The following is a 22,674-nucleotide window of genomic DNA, read 5'->3' on the forward strand; positions in this document are numbered from 1 at the left end:
ATAGCTTATTGAAACAAGCAGAGAAATTCTGATGAAAGAGTCGATTGTAAAGGTTCAATCGATATCACACTTTGTGTTCGGAAGTAGAAGGGGAGATATTTTACTATCAATTGAATTTAACGATATCTTATTTGTGTGCATATATAGTCATGTTTTGTTGAAAGACAAATGGAAAGTGCAGACTTCTCAACCCAGAGTTTAAAGTGAACATAAACGTATCTTATAACACAACAAATTATGTAATTATTTAACTATATTTACATAATTAAATAATGTAAATCAAATGTACAGCAAAATGACAATGGTAATGCTAAAATTAAGGATAAAACACTACCCATTTTAGACTATAACACTGTTAAACCCAGTGTGTTGTTATTGCAAGTACAGAGGATATACTATAGCACTGTGGCCCACCATTAGCATCAAAGAGGCAGCTTTTCTAAACTTATATAATGTTGAACGTCAGACAGGATTTTGGTTTACATCATGAAATCTGAAGGTCACACACAGAGGCTGACCTTGTACATGTTATTCTTTTGGAAGACCAAACTCTGAGTCATGTGTGCACTGATAAATACACTGATTGAATCATCTTCTAGGCCTAATTTAATTTTAGATTGTGGGTTTTATTGGGTACTGTGGCATCTGTAGGGACAGGAAGGTGTTAAATATAGGATTAGTGAGCTACTGTAAGCTAACTGTTACTCGGCTGTAGAAACAACACTGGGTTTGCTTCACCCTTAGGGAAACCGTCTCAATGATTCAACTGTTGTCTGCACTGAATGCATATATAAATAATTTACTCATTTGTGGGAACCTGAACAAGTGGTGCACTGTGTACATTAGCAACATTACAGATGAAACTCAATACATCAACACCCTACAGCTATATTCAGCAATGCTGTGCATTACTGTATAGGTCACACATTTACAAGAACCTATAAGATTAGTGACACTTGGGGCCTAGTTTACTAAAGAATGGAAACCATTCTGATGGAAAGTGTAAGGTAGAATGTGATTGCTTGATCAAATTACAGTTTATCAAAACCTGATTGCAGCATTAAAACTGTACATGTAAACTGCATATGCTCAACACACATTGAATGCTTTGATAAATCTGGTGTTGGCCTTCACACCAGAACCGCAGACTTATCAAGACAGATTCAGGCTGCAGGCCACTTCTTATGTGGAGGGCCTCAACGCTGCTTTCCTTCTGGCTAGTCAGGCTTAAGCTAAGGAATGCTAACACTGGCTACCACTCACAAACAGGTATTGAATTTCAAAATAAACATTGCCCCTGGTAACCAGCCACAAAACAGAGCCTCCGTCCTCAGCTGAGGGCGTTAGCCTGATTAAAATCAGAATAAAACCATTTATGAACCCAGAGTAACCTTCTTGAAACTGACAAGACAGTAAAGTCCTATTTCAAAGTGCTAACTGCAGTGCATATTTAAAAAAAAAGCCATTTATGTTGTTTTAAGCTGATGCGGAATCAGCCCAACTAACTTGCAATGCCCAGTCGAACCAGCCCTAAAGGTCACAAGTGGTCAAATCCCAGGTGGGTATTTAACAAAGCTGAATAACTATTTAACAAAGTTTAATAACTATAAACTATAAGTTACTATTAAGTAACTATAAATCACACAGACACTACTATGAAACTAATACGCAAGAAGTGTGAGCCCACATACAGGCCCTTACAGTTTGAAGGGCTAAATGGGAAATCAGTCTTCGTGAAATAGCCCCCAGGTGTGAACCTGCTCTATCAACAGGCTCATTCTGGGGGTAGCTTCAGGAAAAGAATCGTGTCCTCGGCGCGAGAATGTCCTGCTGGCATGACGTCCAGCTCGGGCTAACGTCACCGGAGCAGCTCCGGCTCCCTCACTTAGAATGACTGGCCCAGGTGTGAAGCACGGCGGCCTTGTTATTAGGAAAGGCGCTTGTCAACATAGCATACGCAAAAAGGTCATGGAGCTCTTCTGCTCGATGGCCCTCGGCTCTGTCAAACATTTTTCCTCTTTTGTTCGGTTCACTGGCTGAGCTGAGGGCTCTCGTTGAAGCCAGGAGCTTAAAGTCATGGCGCAGTTTTGAGGTTAAGATAACTAAGGATTCAGAGAATAGTAGCTGCCAGTGGCGGAGGGGAAGACGTATAGATTACAAACAATTCATAGATGTTATGGGGAAACCTTGTGACTTTGATCTGATAAGAATGTACACCGCAGCTGCTGGAAAGAGCAAAGCATTAGGCCCTACGCACACGAGAGGCAATATAAAAACTTCAGAGCAGGATTCCTGTAAGACTCCAGGTCACATCCCTTATCTGCATTAGCGTAAGCACGGGGAACACACCAAAAACACCTGGGTAAACAACGAAGAGTTCAAAACCAAACATCTGTTAGGTAAAGTCAACTTTCATGTTGGACGCCGGCAGGAAGCCAATGCTAACGCTTCAGTATTTGCAATTCAAAAAAATGGCTGGCAGCAATGATACTCTAATGGTACCAATGCAGTACCAAACCCATGCTTTTATCACTGTCGGAAGTGGGCACAATGCAAATTGCATACAGACACCATTGTTTATGCAGTTAAGAAATTCACCTTAAAAGGACAATGGCTCTCACTGTCAGCACACACTTTGTAGGCCTGGTACAGTCATTCATGTTACAATAGGGGCACCAAAAAGGAGCCTCAATTACATCCATACAAAAAGTGTTCCTGAAAATAAGTGAAGACAGATATACAACAATGTCTGGGGACAGATTTTTCTCTCTAGAAAGATTCAGAATTGTTTCATCATAATCTGGATTTTGGATCGTTGTTTTGTTTCTTGTACTGTAAAATAAATCCCTTGCAGCCAGAGAGCAAAGTATGAAGTATAAAGTAGGATAATTTGGCATAGCCCAGTCTGAAGGAGAAATAAAAAGCAGGATCTCACTAACGCATATTTGCAGACACCAGTTGGTCATAGTGTTCATGTTTATGAGAAAAAAAGGCCCAAATCCATAGTAAACACTAGTTGTTAATGACAAAAACAACAAAAAGACCATAATAAGTCATTAATAAGTATAATAAGTACTACAATAAGGAATCATGAAATACCTACACACTTAATAAGATGGTTCATCAGTGGTTCTTTACTAAAGACAAAGGTTCTATTTAGAATCATGAGTTCTATATAAAACCATTTCATGCTTCAGATTGATGGAGAATGTGCTGTATATGTTTCCACATAGAACCTTATTGGAAATGGTTCTATATAGAACCAAAAAGGTATTGTTACAAGCTTTTACAAGCTATGCTACTGTTACAAGCTTAACAACACAGCAATAGCAGAACCCCTCTTTGGTGCTACATAGAACCATTTTCAAAAAGGCTCAATATAGAACCACATACAACACATTCTTCAATCTGAAGAACCATTTCACCATGCAAAGAACCATTTAAGCATGCAAATGGTCCTATATAGAACCGTTTTCCAAAAGGTTCTTTGTAGAAAAATATGCAGCACATTCTCCATCAATCTGAAGAGCTAATCCACCATGCAAAGATAGATTTAAGCATTAAATGACTCTATATAGAACTCATGGTTCTAAATAGAACCATTGCCTTTACTGAAGAACCCGTGAAGAACCATTCTTTTAAGAGTGCAGAGATTCACTCTAGTAATGACTGGCTCAGATTTTTGTAGTTTAACGTTACTAACGTTTTCTTCTGTTCAACTGCCAACATTGACATAAACACTCTTCAAAAACCAGTCTCGTTTGTTTGGCTACAGTTTTCCGAAGTACAGCTGTCAGAAGTAGCTGAACTGCGGGGTTACTGTGAAATACATTCTCGCAATAAGTGCAGGTTAAGAAAGAGGATGTGATGAAAGCAGATGAAGGGGGGAGAAGACACACAGAAAAATATTTTCTGAAAAGGCAGGAAATGATAATTAACTTGTGCTCAGCTAGCAACAACACAGCATCAAGCTCTTGAGGGGAGCTGTCAGCTTAAACCAGATCATACCGACCACATGAACTCTACAACATAGCTACTGTAATAACTACCAACTCAACTATTCATCAACTAAGACGAACAACGCCAACATGTAACAGCACACCTAGGCCTGCTTAAACCACAAGGGAGAAAAAACGACATCAAATCAAGTCTCCTCTGGAGACTTTTGGTCCGTTTCATAGCTAGTATCTTCATGCTAACAACCTAACGTTACCTAGCCTAAACCACCACAGCCCAAACTGCCGTTAGCCTGTTCTGTGGAGATTCACCAACGCTGTGAGGGCATTTGTGTTCCCCAAAATAAGGAGAGTGAAAATGTAAGGTCGAACAGGTTTGCCCGTGATTTAGTAATCCACCTGCTGGACATGACAAACGAATTATCTCCACAGGACCGAGTGGCTAATATAGACGCATCTGTTGACTGCTGTCGCTGCCGCCGCCGCTGCTGGCCCTTTTCCCCACCGACACTGTAACGCTAGCTATCACAACACAGCCTTATCTCGGCACCAACATCTGCTCTCGGCTAGCGCTAGCGACCAAATCACGCTCCCGGAGAGGCATTCTCATATATTTTGGCGAATACTTCAAATCTTTCGAGCCTGGTTTGGACAGTGACAGCTGAAGGATGGTGGCTGCGGTTTGATTTTCTGACTGACAGGTCCATCTTTGCCTCTGTGCCGAGCTTGGCCATGTTCAAGGTTAGAAAGCAGCAGGCGCGCTGTTTGGCGGGCGAAACGACAGAACAGACAAAAAAGAAAAAAAACTCATTCTCGCGCAAAAAATGGCAAAACAGGTAGATTTATTGTCTACCGGAGCCCTTGTCTTTTTGCCTGTAGGCTTCCTCGGGGATTCCCCCCTCTCCTCCTCCTCCTCCTCCGCCGCCGCCTCCCGCGTTTCGGGCGAAGCGGAGCCCCTTCAGGAGGAGCTATGAAGCCGTTAGAGAGTGCAGAGAGGGACGCCGTGATGTCGGGCCCTCCGCTTACCTTCCCTCGCCTTCAGGAGAACGGTGTTGGCCACGATATTCTCGAGCTCCATGTTTTCCTGGGCTGCAGGCCCAACCTCGTCGCCCGGGCTGGCAGTGAGTGTGTCCTCCCCCACTCCCCCCCACCGGCGGAGCAGGCGAACCCTGAATGACTCTCTCTCTCTCTCTCTCTCTCTCTCCTCTCTCTTTCTCTCTTCGACTCTCCGCCCCGAAAAGGCTCGGTCGGTTCCTACCGGCTTGTTTACCAGCGAACCCCACCTACACGTGAAGGTTCAGAACACGACAGCAGCATGTCGACTCCGAAACAGCGCTCTCTCTTTCTCTCTCTCTCTCTCTCTCTCTCTCTCTTTCTCTCCTGTCATCCACTCCGCTCTGGTGTCAGACACACACAGCGCTGCTGCTGCTGGATTCATTATTTCCTCATTTCCTTCACAAAGCAGCGCTGCAGAAACTCAGGAGCTGCGCCTCTGAAATCTCACACACGCCTGAGAGCTCCGGACAAAAAAATACAATTAAACAAAAAAGACAAATCGCGCCAACTGTGTGTTTGTGCTGTATTGAGTTTTTAGTTTTCAACAGCAGCATAAAGTGGAGACAATAATGGACACGCTGTCGGGTATTGTTTGCATGGGTTTTCTTGATGAACAGCGCCATCTAGAGCTCCAGATGAATAAGCGTCAGTGTCACTAACTTCACCTGGTTGTTTTCACAAAAGCCTTGTTTTTTACTCGATTTTATGCATGAGCAAGTCAGAGAGAAACAGGAAAAGGTGTGTGTATGACTAAATGTGACAGAATGTATGGGGCAGCTTGAGAGAAGAAGTCCCCCACTGTATTTTCTCTCATGAGCAAATGACCAAATCTAATCTCGACACCTGTACTGATGGCTACGGTCTTATTAATGTGGCTAGTTACGAAATTTCATCTGGATCACTGAAATTCTAATATTTATTGCACCAGAAACTTTTTTTACAGTCAGTTGATGTAGATGTTCTGTCATTGGATAATGATGAAAAAGTTGTTAAAATTACATGATTGTCAGGGGGTTGTAAAGATTCATTTAAAATACACTTTTTTAGTGTTGTACTTTGATTACTAACCCATTTTTTGAAAATGCAAATAGTTGAAAAGGATTTGCCATATAAATTCTAGATTCTGTTAAAGGGGAATTCCACCGAGTAAAATAGTGGAAAATCTGAAAAAAAAATGTTTATATGGGACCTTTTTGCCTTACAACGCCCTGCATGTACCTCTCCACCATGAATGGATTAAAATAGACAGATTAACAAGACGTTTTAGGACTTTATCACAAAACCACCATAAAACAATGCCTCAGGCATCAGGCAGCATGTATCTAACCATTTCACGTAATAATTTTCTGTGAGGGAGTTTACAGAGGTATTAAACTCTTCAGACGTCTGGTCGTTAACACCTTCACTGTGAACAATTCTGACTTTGTAAGTTTCTCTAGAACGGAGCATTGCACACCAAACCACTCTGAATGGTTTTGTTAACCATTTAATAATGTTAAAAATTTGAAAAAACTGGTGGAGGTCCCCTTAAACTCTTTAAACTTAGATAACAGGTTGATGTAACAGAAGCAGGCTTTTTGTCCCAGTTATGGGGGCATCTTTGCCCGATAGTGCCCCTTTTTTAAGACTTTAATTTGTCTGCTATAAAAACAAAATCGACTACTGTTTCAATTAATTCCTGTGTGTAGGTTTATGCATCATCATTCTGTACATGTTAAATTCATGCACAGATATGATTTAACTGTAGTGTAAATAGGTACCATTCTTAATGGAGCCCAATATCTTAGTATTTTGAAATTATTAAAACAAAGAAAAGTTATGACTATTAATATGAAGACAAAGTATTCAAGATTATACAATATTTCTAGGTCACTATTCAAAAATGCAAGCAAATTTGTGACACTGGCCATGGTGAGGCCTTTATATAAAAGGTCACATTATTTTTAGTCTTGCCTTTTCCAGTGAAGCAAAATAAAAGCATTTTCACTAGTGGTCTCACAACCCCACTGTATGTGTGCAGATAACATTAGCAGAGGCACCCAGCATTTCACTAATAAAATGCTGCTTTATTTAATAAGACGTTTTTATTCTACTTGTTTTAGCAGTGGTACTATTTTATAGCCCATCATCTTGCATTTGCTTTGGCAATATTGTATGTAAAGCAGCCAGTAAAGTCCACTGAACTGAGGCAGAAAGAAAAGATATGCTTTTTATATTTGATTTAAATATCTTGCCAAATAAAAGAGAATGGTTTTAGTTCACTAAAAGCCTAGGGCTGAAACAGAGGCATAGCCAAGGGGTGGGGTAGCCAGGAGTGGCCAGTGCCACCCTGGCAAGAAGCACGGCCACCCTTATGGCCACCCCAGTTATGGAAAGTGAGACAGTCAGCCATCATCAGTCAGCTATCATCAATAAAGCATCAAAAAATCAGCCATCAGGGTAGTTACCCATCAGTTATCAAAGTCTGATGACGTATTTAATGGCTTATTGCTGCCATCGGCTAATTTGCTGAGTAAACAGGTGAGTGAAAGTGCCCTGGGGCCTTCAGCAGAGCTGCTCTGTGAGCTACATTATGAAGCAGACTATGCAATGGTTAACTTTGAAAAATTAGTCAGCTATAAACATTTACCATGCTAACTAAATACTGTTTACAGCTAAACACATCATAGCTTTCCTTATACAACTAGCTTTCCAATCTTAAGAGCCAAGTATAACCTATACTGAAGGCAGTCTCAGTGAATAAAATGTGTGGCCTGTCTGTATAAAACGTTTTTTTATAAGAATTAATGCTGTGCACTGAACAAAAGTAATGCATTTAATTTACTTGACTCAAACACATCAGTTCTTCCTGCATGAATACAACACGTTGCATCAGCACAGTTTTGTCTTTCAGTTAACTTCTGGCAGTACTTGTAATGATGCAATAGTTTATTCGTTTGAAAATGATGGACTGATTTAATTATGTACAGAGAAAAACAACGCATCACTTTTTTATGTCATGTTACGACAGTAACACTATAATTTAATGTTTTTTTCCTTGCAGTGTGCCACCTCAGTAAAAACTCTGGCTCTCATGTGCCCACCCCATTCTGAAAGCTCTATACGCTACTGGGCTGAAAGATTCAGTGTTTAAGTCCCATGTGTCAAACACAGCGCACCTATTCGATCCTATTCGGTCCGCGAAATTATTTTAATTTTCCATTCTTATTATCCCGTTTCACCCTGAGATGCACTACAGTCCCCAGCATGCACTGCAACATAGTGTGCGCTCCGAACTCCTCCCCCAAAAACAATCTGTGGGCCAGCTACACAAAAAGAAAAGATGCCTGGTGTCTACTTCTAGCAAATGGGCAGTTTTTAAAAACCTAAACCAGAACATTAAAACAATTTATTTTTATTTAGAATTATTTTTGCTGTTACCGTTTGGCGTATGTTTAATAAACAGTGCCCAGTTCGGGTCGTGGCAAAATGTTAAGTAAATGTTAAAAACACAGCCGGCCCGCGGATCTGCTGAGAATTTTTACTGTGGCCCATTTAGTGGTTGAGTTTGACACCCCTGGTTTAAGTGGTCGTTTCTCTTTCTCTTTTCCCCCCACGTGTAGAGGGCGACGCTCAGACCACCTGCACTCTTCTCTGAGAGAAGAAGGCGGAGAAAGAACACGGTAGTTAAACGACATTTCCGCTTTCTCCGGCTCGCGAGAACAGCACGTGTGTTACTGTCCGTTTACGTGTTGTGCTCGTTCGTCCACTCTCGCAGCGATGGGCAAGAAAGCTCGCAAACGCAACACGTTTAATTACAAGTTAAACAGAAAGAAACTGAAGAAGAAGATTATGAGGAAGGAGAAGCCGATGATTGAATGGTAAGAACAAACCGGATGGACATCCAGCCCGCTAACCTAGCTAGCTAGCTGGCTAACGTTAGCGGCTCTCTAATGCTGTTACTGGCATACTACAAAACATTGTCAGCCTCTAGGAAGCGCAACGACTGTGATAGATTTGGCAACGTTTAAGATAGTAAGTTAAGTACATGCGTAATATAAAATATTTGTTGGACTTCACTGACTCGGTAGCTAGGTAGCTAAGCTAAGTTAGCTGTAACAACTAGCTTACTGTTGAGCGTTTTCGGTAACGTTACTTATTCAGAATACCGACCGAGGTAACCTACGTTAAATCAGTAGTTTGAACTGTTTCGATTTAAGTTTGGTTCGTAAATTTGTAGTTTCAGAAGTAAGAGAGTGCAACGCTTGCAGCCGAGTAAGTAGATGTCACAAAACTACAATTCCCATGATGCACGACGATCTCAAGGTGGATCACAGCTAGAGGGGGACAAGTTCACAGTTGAGAGGGCTGTACACTTTTAGAACAATTTCAAAACTAACATTGTTTTTATGAGGGGATATTTATGAAAGCAGGAGTTCTCAGTATAGCTGGAGGGGAATCTCAGCTGCTTGAAAAAATCTGCATAATTAAATGGTTAAGATGTAAACAAAGTAATTCAAAGTGATTTAATGAAATGGTTCATTGTAGAGAAACTTACTCAGATTGTCTTTACAGTGGTGGTGCTGGGAACCAGGAGTTTCGGTGTCTACAGTGCAAATATAGCCATTTTAATTACTGTCCAAAAGAACCCAGTGTGATGGATGTTATTTTATATGTAATGTTAACAGTGGTAAAGTAGTTGTAAATCAGGAAAAAAAAATTCTGTAGGTATGATTTTGGCCTGCAGCACCGTGTGTATCTGTCCACATATAATTGATATTTAACATACATTTCAGTCCAAAATCTTATCTCAAAAATATTGTAATTGATGTCTCAGACTTCAGGCAGTGTATTCACAACCATTTAGCTTTGTCATTCTGTAATAGCTTTCTGTGTGATAGCTTCTTGAGTCTTTAAACAATCTGGTCTCTATCACCACTGCTGTGATCAATTCCCGACTGGGTATATTTCTCTAGAATGGAGCGTTTCACATAAGACCACTCTGATTGACTTTGTTCATGTTTGTGAATCTTTAAAGCGCTCAGATTCGAAAGGCGTGGGATGACAAGAAATCAGCCAAGCAAAATCTGCAAGATATGGGACTGTCATTAGGAGTTAAAGGTGTGCTCCCCATCAGCAAGAAGGCAAGAATGCATTTTGCTTTGCTTTGCAAACACCTGACAATATGTAACAGTTGTGGTCATACCTTTGTACTGTGTTGCCATACAGTTTTTCTTTGTTTACATTACAGAGCAATAATGAACCAGTGGGTCGAGCAGCAGTAGTGAAACCCTACGTCATCAGAGGTATGATGTTCCAACTGTCTCTGAATGTGAGACTCAGACTCCTGTAATTGTCATTCTGGGTATTGTCTCGCCAGAAATATTAAGTCTATGAATGTTATGACCGCAGGGAAGCACTTCAAAGGCTGCAGCCTTTTTGTGAAATTCATGACTAATTAACCAAGCTAAAATAGACGAGGATGGTTAACAAAAGCACCACAACAGCTCAGAGTTGTTTTTCTTATAGCTCAGAGATTTTTTTTTTGTGTGTGGTTTCCTTAAGCACTCTGATTGCCTGGTAATTAGCATTCCAGAGAAGTGCTTGTCTGGGGTCTTGATTAATGGATTGCGTGCACTTGTAAGCAAGAGAGTATAAAGAAAGACAAGAAAAGTGTTGAGGAGGTGGGCAGGCTACATTATTGGAACACCAGTAGCATTTGTATGCCTGTAAGTCAGTAGGCAGCGCAACGCTGAGAAGGCACCGATAAGCATCTGAATCTAGCCAAGGTGTGCAGAAGATGCTGGATTGGGTATCAGAGGAAAAAAGAATCTATCTAATTTTGTAAAAACTCTGGTTTAAAATCACAGAATTGCTTGTAGCATAACATAATGTAAAAGTGAGGCTCAGTGGGTTATATGAAAACAAGAACAGCGGGCAGCTAGTCTTCTTTTGTACATTTTGCATTTTTAAAAGAGTTTAACTAAATAATTAAAGCTGGAGTTAATAAGACATGTTGTTGGCCATTTATTTCTTCCTGTAGGCAGTGAAGCATTTGGATCATGGTGCTTTTGGATGTGTCTTAAATAAAGTGTGTCAATTATGAATAGTTCATTTACTTGGAAAAGAAAGTGATATACATGAACTGATGCCAGGGTCAATTTACAAAGTCTTATTTGCTCATTTACAGAAATGGAAGCAGAGGCCAGTCTTCCAACCAGTGACAAAACAACATGCTCCAGTGATTTGATAGAATTTGTTCAGCATATGATTAGGGAATACAACGAGGACTACAAGGTAAGAAAATGTCTTCTAATGATGCTGTTACTTCAATAAGCCTGTACTTGCTATTGGTAATGTTATGCTGCCATAGTCTGAAGCATGTTTAGTGATAAGTAATGTGGTTGATGCCCTTGCAGGCAATGGCGAGAGATGAGAAGAATTACTATCAAGACACGCCAAAACAAATCAAGCGGAAAAGTGGACTCATACAAGCGATGTCATCCCAAGGAGTATGAAGCCTTTATTGCATCTTTGCAAGCAGAGAAGTCGTCTTGAATGTTGTAGTGAGATGCTGGAAAAATGGACTGAATGGACAGTACATTTACCCCGGATGCTTGTAACATTCTTGGACTTCTCTTGAAGTGATAAGGGGGATTTGTGCATATATGTACTACGTTATATACTTTACATATGTAAAGTTTATTTTGGAGTCTTACCATGATATGGTCAGTTTCTCACACAAAAGTGTTCTGTAAAGAATTTTCACAAAAAATGTGCTCAACAAAAATCACATTTTACACTTTATTTCAAACATTGTGTTGCAGCAAACATACTATGGATAGTATTGTTCTACAAGACATGTGGACAAGTGTAATATACATAGACTTTGCCTTCTGTGTTTATTCATTTTGGCTTAATATCCAGAATGATTTCATTGTGCCGGAGCACAGAACGTGTATAACTGCAGTTGACTGAGTTCATATCGGGTTGTAGGGCTTGTAAGACTGCATTGTTCTGTCAAACGCTGATCCTAATGGATTAGGCCTATCTTATGTAACTGTGAAAGGATTCTGTTCCAAGTACTTTTATCCTTGTAACTCCCAGTTTTTTTTATATAAAAGTACAATGGAAACAATTGGTATTTCAGAACATCATTTGATACAAATGCATTTTCTAAAGGCATTTCCCCAACTAGCTCCAAGGCAAAGGGGGTATATTTATATTTTAAGTCACTTGCAGCTTAAATGTGCAATGACATTTTTTTTTAAACAGCAATCAATGTCTGAAACATAAGATATATATACCACTTGCTTGCCTCTTATCCTTGTTAGTAAACCCCTCTTAACTGGCATATATCTGTTTCAATTATAATACAAGTTAACGTCTCTATAACATAAGCATGAGCGTAATGGGTTGTGATTCATGCCTGTGGAATACTGCAGCTATGGCTGAAATTCAGCCCAGTAGTCTGAAGTTTGCAGCAAACCCCATCAGTCACAAGGCTCCCAGTCAAGCTATGTTTAGAACTTTTTGCTTAATAAAAAATTTGCAAAATAATCTGGCCTAAAACCCCATTTTGGCACTGAACTCTTCTTCCAACCCAAACTGTTAGTGACCATTATTGGTGGTCTACATAATGGTTTAGTACAGCACAGTTACGACTACAGATGTTAACAAAACCTACCTAGTTATCTATGAAGCGGTAAACTAAATGCCTATAGATAGATCTAATATGGTCTAATGGGCTTAACCTAGTTAAACTCCTTACTGGTGATTTATTAAACAATGGTTAATCTTTAACATTCATAATATCAATGTAATCAATATTTTAATATTCCAGTATGTCAGCAGTGCTGTACTTATGAAACGGTAAACAATCACTTGCAGAACAAGTCCTTGATTATACAGTAAAGGGGTCTGTTGTCAATTGTGCACAGTGTCTGAAATCTATATCACATTCAGGTTAATGTTACTTCAAAGATGTCTGAGGTATCAACTGTTGGCTACAGCTTAACTCAGTGCAGCATGCTTGAGGCAAACCTAAGCATTCAATGATGAACCAGAAACATGAAAAACTACCAAAATAACAGAAGTACATGCATGCACGGATGACATTCAATACGCCTTTCTAAAATTGCAAACAATCATTACGGTCATTGAAGTAGGCAAAATATATCCTATCACAAGTTGTAACAAACTCCTGGAAACTGGAAAACCTATGCAAAAATAAAGGTAGAATAATTTATGACAACAGAACATAAGCCACTGTATATTCTAAGTGGCGTCATGGATGCTACCCTTATGTGCTTTGCAGTGTTGACGAGCAACACAGCAAGTGTTTGTACACCAACAATCCTTTTGATTGCATTGTGCTTTTTTCCATACTAAGTCCACCTCGGGTGAGTCTTTATCGTTATCATTATCTCAGACTTCCTCTTTGATAATGATCCCTTTCTCAGTATTTACAGTCACAAGCTTGCTTGAACCCTGACCTCACGCCAGTTTTAACAGGAGATCCTGGAGACACTGGAGGCTGCAGGCCGCTGTAGCTCCCACAGAGCTCAGCTGGAGGGACAGGAGGAAGAGCTTCCTCTGATCCGCCAATGAGCTCAGAGAAAGAGCGTCACGCAGTTCAGGGACGCTAACCGCATTTGGCTTGTCCTGAAAGGAAACACGATGAAGACAAAGAGCAGTCATAGTGTAACAAACAGACTAGGATTACTTTAGAGGATTAGGTTTAAGCTGGGCATGAGAAATTTCCAATATGGTGATCTTGCCTGTAGTGTTTCTTAATGTGTACTTCATTAATTACTATATGCTGTAGTGCGTCCTTTGCTGCGCAATTTACCAGCCTAGTAGAAAGGCCCACCATAGAACTGCCGCTAAGCTTTTATGACATCCCATTCTAAATTCATAGGTATTGATATGGAGTTGGTCCCCACTTTTGCTGCTATAACAGCTTTCACTCTTCTGGGAAGCTTTCTACAAGATTTTAGAGTGTATCTGTGGGAATCTTTGCCCATTCACCCAGAAAAGCATTTGTGAGGTCAGACACTGATGTTGGTTCATGCCAAAGATGTTCTGCGGGGTTGAGGTCAGGGCTCTGTGCGGGCCAGTCAAGTTCTTCCACACCAAACTCACCCAGCCATGCTTTTATGGGCCTTGCTTTGTGCACTGGGGCTCAGTTATGCTGGAATGGAAAAAGGCCTTTCCCCAAACTGTTCCCTGTTCCCAAGTTGGAAGCACACAATTGTCCAAAATGTCTTGGTATGAGGAAGCATTAGGATTCCCCTTCACTGGAACTAAGGGGTCTAGGCCAACCCCTAAAAAAACACCCCATATCATTATCCCTCCTCCACCAAACTTTACAGTTGGCACAATGCAGTCAGGCAGATAACATTCTCCTGGCATTCGCCAAACCCAGACTCGTCCTTCAGACTGCCAGATAGAGACGTGTGATTCACCACTCCACAGAATGTTTCCACTGCACCAGAGTCCAGTGGCGGTGTGCTTTACACCCTTTACTTACAGTTGACTGGGGCAGGACAGAAATTAGCAGGATAGAAATTTCACAAACTGACTTGTGGCAGAGGTGGCATCCTATGACAGTGCCATGTTTAAAGTCACTGACCTTGTAAGTATGACTCATTATACTGCCAGTGTTTGCTTATCGAGACTACAAGGTTATGTGCTTACCTTTATACACCTGTTAGCAATGGGTGTGGCTGAAACACCTGAACTCAACAATTAGGAGGGGTGTCCCAATACTTTTGTCTATATAGTGTAGTTTGGGTGGTGGGCCATAATCAGCACAACAGTGACATCAACATGGTAGTATTATGTAAATGTGTGTGTGTGATCGATGCTGAGCTTTCTAAGCGCAACAGCGTCACTGAAGGAGCCACGCCAGAGCTGAAACCTCAACAAAAAATATCACCGCAGATTTCTTCGAAAAACTGAAAGCAAGTCTCCCAAAAAGAAAAGCTGTAATAAAAGCAAAGAATGGAAACACTAAACACTGAAAAATTTCATATTTAGTCATAGAGGCTTGTCAGTAATCTTGTGTTATACATAATATGTTTTTTCCCCCAACAGTGAACAACTGTAGGCTTGTTTGGCTTGAAATTAAAACAAATTAAGGGGGATCTGACTTATGAAACATACTGCATATGGTATGTGTACATAATAAACTGGCAATTCAGTGTACACCATTGTGCTGGCGACTAAGAATAGTTCTAGGAAATAATCTACAGTGTCTCTTGCTCACCTGTTTGTTTCCCAGGATTACTACTGGGAGTTGAGTGTCAACCCTGAGCAAACGGTGGAGCTCGTCCTTAGCCAGTGGGAATCGACTTCGGTCTGAGGAGTCCACTACATACAACAAGATGTGTGTTCTCCTCAGGAAATCGGCCCAGTACACACGCAAGTCCTCACCGCCTCCAACTGACAAGAAGAACATGACAGTCACATGATATTTTTTTTCCATAGCCTGTACGGTTAGATTGTAGCTTGTTTATAAGATACAGACTAGACCAAGAGTAGGGCTAATATACACTGTCCTCAATGGTTTTCCATTAACTACTTCTTTATTCAGGATTCAAGTTTATCTGTGCCTAAGTAACTGGCCCTTAAAGTTCTAGTCAATAAACAAACAAGTTTGACATTAGCAAATTAACAAGGGAACAAGAGATGTCTGTTTCCATACACAAAATAGGGGCTTTGCTCAGTACTTGATAAATATAGAACGGCTATAGAAAGGAGTCTTTGATGGCAGTATGAGGGACACTTGTGTCTTTGAGCAAAGCAGCTTAATTGATTACTTCATGAATAATGTGACAGTTTGAGGACAGCACTAGCTGGCCAGCAGAATTATTAACGAAGATGGCATATGCATGTATAAGTCCGCATCTGATGCATACTTTCTAGAAAATCCAGCTGGCAGGCAGGAGTGTGGAGTCGGATAAAGTTGAAGCCACGGGTGGGTTTGCATCGTCTCTTGTTGGGCACTCCACTCAGCCCCTGCAGAACGCTGCTCTTTCCAGCACCGTCCAAGCCAAGGACTAACACCTGCCTTTCCCTCTGCTCTTCCTCCTCCTAAGACCACAGTTTCACATAAGAAGAGGAGCAAGTAAAAAGAAAGTTAGCTAATTGATTAACCCTTTCAGTGCCGTTATTGCTGGTGATAACAAAAGACTAATTCAATACTAATTACTTTTTATTTGCAGCTAAATGAAAAAGTGTAGAAAATCCGTTGGGTTGGAAGCAGATTCATTTTTGTAATAAACATTTAATTGAAAGTTTAAACACAAAAAAGAAAGGAATCATTTCACTTACAAAACAGAGAGTAAAAGGGACACTGCCATGGCCAGTTTATAACACTGAATTAATAGGTTGACCTTTAAGTTACAGATAGCCAGTTGGTGAAGGTGCCCCATGTGAATATATATTGATTGAGTATGTCAGCCTCTCATAAGCAGCTAACTGTGCCACTGTTATACCATAGGAGCAGATTTTTAACTTTAAATCAATACCACATTGTGTTTCTAGTAGTATGAGATATTATACTATCAGTGTTCCCACACATCCTAGAAAACCTCGAATGTATAGATACAGTTATGGAAATACCTGAAAAGTACGAAAATTGATAAACTGTCCTGGAAATATTAGTCCTATAAAATTGTAAAGCCACCAAAATTGTATACTTTAACATATTCTTTCTTGCATATTTTAAGCTGTTAATGCTCAGTTTGAGTGTCAATTTATACCTATCGTTGTTTGGAATGCTACAATGCCACATGTGGAAAGTGGACACTGTGTCAGAATGCCTGGTACAGCAAGGCAACATTAACATATACAAGCTTTTGGTACAACCTTATTTCCAAAAAACTTGGGATGCTGTGCAAAATGTATATGATGTGCAAATCACTTAAATCCTATATTTATTTGAGAATAGTACAAAGACAACAAATCCAACGTTGAAATTGAGAAATGATATTGTTTATTTTAGAAAATATGTGGCCATTGTGAATTTGATCCCAGCAATATGTTTCAAAAAAGTTGGGACAGGTGCATGTTTACCACTGTGTTGCGCCGCCTCTTCTTTTAACAACACTCTGTGTTTGGAAACTGAGGAGACCAATTACTGTAGTTTTGAAAGTGAAATGTTTTCCTATTCTTGTTTGATATAGGATTTTTTGTTTTATAATGCGCCAAATGTTTTCAGTGGCTGTCAGGTCTGGACTGTAGACTGTGTTCACAGACAGTGGTTTTTAGAAGTGTTTCTGAGCCCATGCAGTGGTTTCCACTGCAGAATCATGTCAGTCTTAAAGTAGTGTGGAGAGCAATATAGGTTTTTGACCTTGTCCTTTGCATACAGAGATTTTTCTGAATTCTCTGAAACTTTAAATGATATTATGTAATGTACATGATGAAATCACCAAGCTCTGTTTTACATTGAGACTCATTATTCTTAAAATTGTTGAACTATTTGCCTGCATAGTCTTTCACAGAGTGGTGAACCCCTCCCCATCTTTACTCAGATTCTCTGGGGTGCTCTTTTTACACCCAATCATGTTACTGTCCTGTTGCCAATTAACAAACTTTATCATGTCTTATGTTGCCCTGTCCCAACTTTTTTGACACATGTTGGGATCAAATTTGAAATGGTCATGTATTTTTCAAACTAAAAAATTACAGGGTTTAAATGATTTACATAATCATTGAATTTTATTTTCATTTACATTTTGCATAGCATCCCAACTTCCCTTTGAACTTGTGATCAAACTGGTTTAGTTGAGGAATGGTTTGAGTGTGTCAGTACATGACTTATTCAATTAGGCATCATGTTGTCGACTTTAATGTTAAGGACGTTGGCAGTTGTGTATCAGTTTAAGGCGCCAATTTGTGAACAACAGCTGTTGTGTATATAAGTCATGGATATTGTCCTGGAATTTGTACTGAAAGTCATTTCCTAAAAAGAGCAGTAACCCTGACTACGATTTGAATTTGATGGAAAGCTATGTGTACAGTTGTGTGTACAGTTTTGTACTTGTTACTCTACATTTTTGTCATGTATTTGTCATTTGTTGACATCAAAACAAACTGAAAAACCAGAACTGCAGTGTTGAACCTGTCAACACAGAATGTAAATTCTTTATACAACAATGTAATTACACTGAAACAATACAAAGCTGACAGTAACAACAATAATAGCTGGGTTTTTTTTTTTCAGTCAAGTGCCAGGAGTCCCCATGACAGTAACTGGCGGTCTCCTCTCTGTCAAAGAAGAATAATATGGTCTCTCTCTTGCTGTCACTAAGCAACACACCAGCCAATCAGGCCTGCATGGCTGAGTGATTAGCATTCTCCTCTGAGCATACTGAGGCACTTGATAATGCTGCAAGACCAGCAGTTCGGAAAGATTTAATGACAGGCTTCACATGTGTGTGGCCTTCATTGATCCGAGTGCCTCTGTTTAATCTTACATGTAAACTCTAATAATTTCACCCAGAGGAGGATGGGGTTTCTTTTAGGTCTTGGTTACTCTCAAGATTTCTTCCATTTCTTTCTTCCTTTTTTTTTCATTTCTTTCTTCCTTTTTTTTCTGCCACTGTTGCCCTCAGCTCGCTCACTAGGGGTCTGGACTCTGTTTTCTGCAAAGCAGTTTTGAGATAATGTCTGCTGAAAGAAGTGCTATAGAAAGTTGAACTGAACTGGGAGAAGAACAGCGGAAAAGACACTCAGATGCTCTTATGCAGGTGTGCACATTTTGTTAACACATGAGCAGTTTTGCTGAGCAGCAATTACAGTACAGTAGGTTCTGTGGTCTCTGAGCCATGTGCATCATGCAGAGCCTTGCAATCTTGGATTAGTTTGGTTGAGTAATAATAAAGAGTATTTTGTAGTCTGACATTCTGATGCCAAATCTTTTAATAATGCGTTCCGTTTCACAAAGTTAGCTACACGTTTCGTTAGTGTCACATTAATTTGCATGTGTGAATGTGTATTTTTTTCATTTTACTGTGGATTTATTATTGTTTATAACACTAGGGGTGAGCAATATTACAATATATCGTTCTGATACATTATTTCACAATATGGTTTTCTGAGCATATTGTGAATATCATCAGTAATAACTACGTTTCATTATAAAGTGAGCATAATTAGGCCTGTTTTATTGGATTTAGCACAGCACAGCTGAGTAAGGTTAAAAATAACTGTGGTTGTAGATTTATTATGATTATTACAGTATTTGTATATGTGGCACTACAGGTTTGATTTTGTCTGTTCCAACTTTTTAAATCTTAGAAAAATTGAATATCATGATGCATATTATGTATTGTGAAAATGTCTTGAAGTAATGTGATATGATATTTTTGCCATACTGCCCAACCCTACATAACACACTTCTATATCAATATTGCTGTTCTTTGTAAGTATGCACAAAGAATAAACCATGTTACCATATTAAACTGGTGCATTATTTTGTGTATATTATTTGGTGTATAATTTTGTTGCATTATTTCAAGTAGGCCACTTTACATTCAGAGGGTTATTTGAATTAAACAGTTTCTTTTGCAAAATGTAGCCACTTTTACTGCCAATGTTCATTTCATCTGATAAATGAACATCATTTTAATTATCATCTGTCACTGAAATAAACTTTGCATAACATTATGCAACAGCTGAACTTCAAGAATAACCTATAGTGTTCATCCCTCGCCTGCACTGTTTCACTCCCATTCGGTTAAAATGAAGCAGACATTTCTGTTGAGCTGTTTCTCCTCCTGTTTTTGCTGAATGGAGCCTGCTCTCATGCTACTTCTCAGACAAGCAACAGCTTTACAACCACTGACCGCAGCTTTTCAGTAAATGCCATTTCCACATGCAATTACATTTTTAATAACACATGAACTGAGAACGCAGCTTATCTTCACTGTTTACCTCCATTATGTGGAACTGAAAAAGTTTCTTTTATTTTCTGGCTAGTTCACCTCCACCTTTTATCTCCCTCAGGGACTGAAACTCAATGGCGCGGTGAGAGAGATTACTTCAGAAGAAAAATAAACACAACCCACCTCCTTGAACACGTAGTAGTCTTCCGGCGTCCATACCCGCCTCTTGTAGAACAAATTCACGGCCACGAACAGAGCGGCTCCGACGGCGCTCACCGCGGCGGTGAGGGCGACGGAGATGTGCCGGAGCAGAACCATGCGGGCCGGGCGAGGCTGAGTGGAATGAACGCTTCTGCTGCTGCTGCCGCCGCTGGCAGAACCGCGCTGTGCTGCTGAGAGATCGGCGCCTGGTTGCCAGCACACGTGACCGCCTCGCTTGTTTTGTGTTGAGGAGCGCCCGTCTGGTTCTGCTTCCCTGATTCGCCGAGGCTGGAGGAGGGGCGTGGCTACAGACGGAATCGGCCACCGGTGATGAGGAAGAGCGACAGGGAGGTTGATTCAGTATGACGAACCGACTCTTCATAACAAGTAATAAGACGTTCAATTCAGTTTACCGAACCGTCTTTTTTTAACTACTGATGTCATATTAGATTCGGTAAACCGTACCGATTCAATCTATCGAACCGACTCTTAATAAGCGACATTCAAGTCAGTTTACTGAACCGACTCTTTTATAACAAGTGATAAGACGTTCAATTCAGTTTACCGAACCGACTCTTTGTAACAAGTGATGAGACGTTCGATTCAATTTACTGAACCGGCTGTTTTTAACTACTGATATGATGTTAGATTCGGTAAATCGTACTGAATCAATCTGTCGAACCGACTCTTAATAAGCGGCATTCAAGTCAGTTTACTGAACCGACTCTTTTATAACAACTGATAAGACGTTCAATTCAGTTTACCAAACCAACTATTTTTACCTACTAATGTGATGCTGGATTTGGTTAACTGTACCTTTTTACTTGGTGATGAGACGTTTGATTGAGTTTACCGAACCGACTCTTTAAGCAATCGGTTCGATGTTCGTGTCAATATACAGAATCTACGCTTTTTAATTATAAGATGTTCAATTCAGTTTACCGACTCTTTTGATGTGGGATTAAGGCATATAGCGCCCTGAATAGATCATCTTACATACTTTTCCCTTAACCCAGCACGGAGTCGGTCAGCCAAAGACATTTTTGATGTCTAAAGTTTGATTTTTTGCACTGAAGCTGCGATACTGTAGCTGAAACATAATGAACGTATGATGGCTGATCTTTTTTGAGGGACACACACATCTGCTGTATTTGCCTCACGGCTACACTGCAGACCCGAATAAGCAAAGTTTGGACATTAAACGTGTATTGGCTGATCAATTACATTAAATTTGAATGTTAACGGTAAATGTAATTTTGCAGTGAACCATTCATTTTCACTGAACTGATTCTTTTGAACTAGTTCCACTTAGTGATGGGACGTAATAAACTATTGTTTCCATTCTAATTTCACGCGATTTAAGCAAAGTGCACAAGCACAATGCTGTTGTGAACAGGGTTACACATTATATCGAGAAAAATCAAAACAATTATCTGAAATGCCTCTGTTTCTAAGGGCTTGTGCCACAAGTCAAGTAGGTGCCACGTTTAAAGGGGAATTCCACAGAATTTTCAAAATTTTGCATAAATCAATCATTGAATGCAGTCATGCAGAGTAGTTTGATCTCAAATGTTTCATTGTAGAGAAATATACCGACCTTTTTTTACTATTCAAAATGTCCAGTGAACCGACACATGAGTTTTATATGTAATGTTGATAATGGCAAAATAGAGGTAAACCTTAAAAAAAGTTTTCTCTAGATACTATTTCACCTTAGAACACTTTGCATGTGCCTCTCCTGGATTAAAATAAAATCACTAAAATAAAACAAAAAAGTAAAACAAGACATCAGGCAACGTATTTGTAACTATTTCATATAATAACTTTCTGTGAGGGAGCTTGTAAAGGCATTAAACTCTTCAGACGTCTGGTTCCTATCACCATCACTGTGAACAGTTCTGACTCTGTAAGTTTCTCTAGAACACACCAAACCACTCTAAATGACTTTGTTTACATCTTAATGATTGCTGTGGTTTTCAGTTCCAGTGCTGGGGACACCAGCTAATCTCTGTATCAACACACCTGATCCAGCTGTTCAGGTAATTATCAAGCCCTTCATGAGCTGGGAAGTTGGGAATGGGGTACTTGAAACTGTGCAGGGCAGGGGGTTCTTGGCACTGAAATCAAGAACAACTTCACTTTTGCCAACAGCAACACCAGCAGCGCTCAAAACATACAGTGGTTTTAATCTATGATTAAAGAGGAAGCAGAACTTGTCCTTCATTAGTAATTCTTGCTGCCTTCGTGTTCAAAAGACGAGCGGCCGACGTTGAACTTTTTCCGCTGAACATATCTGACTTCATTTTCAAGAATTCAGATATGGAATAACAAATCGTTGCCGGGTTTCCCAAAAGCATCTAAGCACATAAATGATTGTGAAATGGAACAGCGAGCATCACACTGAATACTCTGTACAAGTTAGGATGATCTTAATACTGCTTTCAGGGAACAGGGCCCAGTTTAGCTATTGTGTCTACCTAGCTGCAGATACAGAGTGAACATACTTACCCATACGACACCAGAAACATGCTAATGCTAGTATGCTAATTTAAATTAGTTAACTTAGCAAGTTAGCTGTTATCGAC

The 22,674-nt window shown here is 39.9% G+C and overlaps 3 protein-coding genes across 3 annotated transcripts in view; 1 reads left to right on the plus strand and 2 right to left on the minus strand.

Annotated features, from left to right (window-relative positions):
• grk6 (G protein-coupled receptor kinase 6) overlaps positions 1-5,351 on the minus strand; it is a 42,878-nt gene extending 37,527 nt beyond the window's left edge. Inside the window, exon 1 of the mRNA XM_036587937.1 lies at positions 4,983-5,351. Within this exon, the coding sequence (XP_036443830.1) occupies positions 4,983-5,034 (52 nt within the window). The 5' untranslated portion in view covers positions 5,035-5,351. The remainder of the gene's footprint in view (positions 1-4,982) is intronic.
• Positions 5,352-8,706: 3,355 nt separating this feature from the next.
• nop16 (NOP16 nucleolar protein homolog (yeast)) lies at positions 8,707-12,129 on the plus strand. Its single transcript, XM_036588759.1, is given in 6 exon segments — positions 8,707-8,872; positions 10,030-10,135; positions 10,243-10,297; positions 11,182-11,288; positions 11,411-11,467; positions 11,469-12,129. Coding segments are annotated over 6 exon segments (507 nt in total). The 5' UTR covers positions 8,707-8,771; the 3' UTR covers positions 11,550-12,129.
• Positions 12,130-12,933: 804 nt separating this feature from the next.
• arl10 (ADP-ribosylation factor-like 10) lies at positions 12,934-20,206 on the minus strand. Its single transcript, XM_036588758.1, has 4 exons — positions 20,072-20,206; positions 15,914-16,088; positions 15,262-15,437; positions 12,934-13,655 (listed from the first exon to the last, which is right to left on the minus strand). The coding sequence occupies exons 1-4, from the start codon at positions 20,204-20,206 to the stop codon at positions 13,488-13,490; spliced, it is 654 nt and encodes a 217-aa protein (XP_036444651.1). The 3' UTR covers positions 12,934-13,487.
• Between the last annotated feature and the right edge of the window lie 2,468 nt (positions 20,207-22,674).

Source organism: Colossoma macropomum, unplaced genomic scaffold (genome assembly GCF_904425465.1).
Source record: "Colossoma macropomum unplaced genomic scaffold, Colossoma_macropomum, whole genome shotgun sequence".
Lineage (NCBI taxonomy): Eukaryota > Metazoa > Chordata > Actinopteri > Characiformes > Serrasalmidae > Colossoma > Colossoma macropomum.

Excerpts from the sequence above, each read along its gene's own strand:
- arl10 (XM_036588758.1), bottom strand. The coding sequence starts at position 20,206 with ATGGTTCTGCTCCGGCACATCTCCGTCGCCCTCACCGCCGCGGTGAGC. Across the intron at positions 16,089-20,071 it reads ACTACTACGTGTTCAAGGAG|GAGGAGGAAGAGCAGAGGGA; the intron begins GTGGGTTGTGTT and ends CTGTGGTCTTAG. Across the intron at positions 15,438-15,913 it reads CCAGCTGGATTTTCTAGAAA|TTGGAGGCGGTGAGGACTTG; the intron begins GTATGCATCAGA and ends TCTTCTTGTCAG.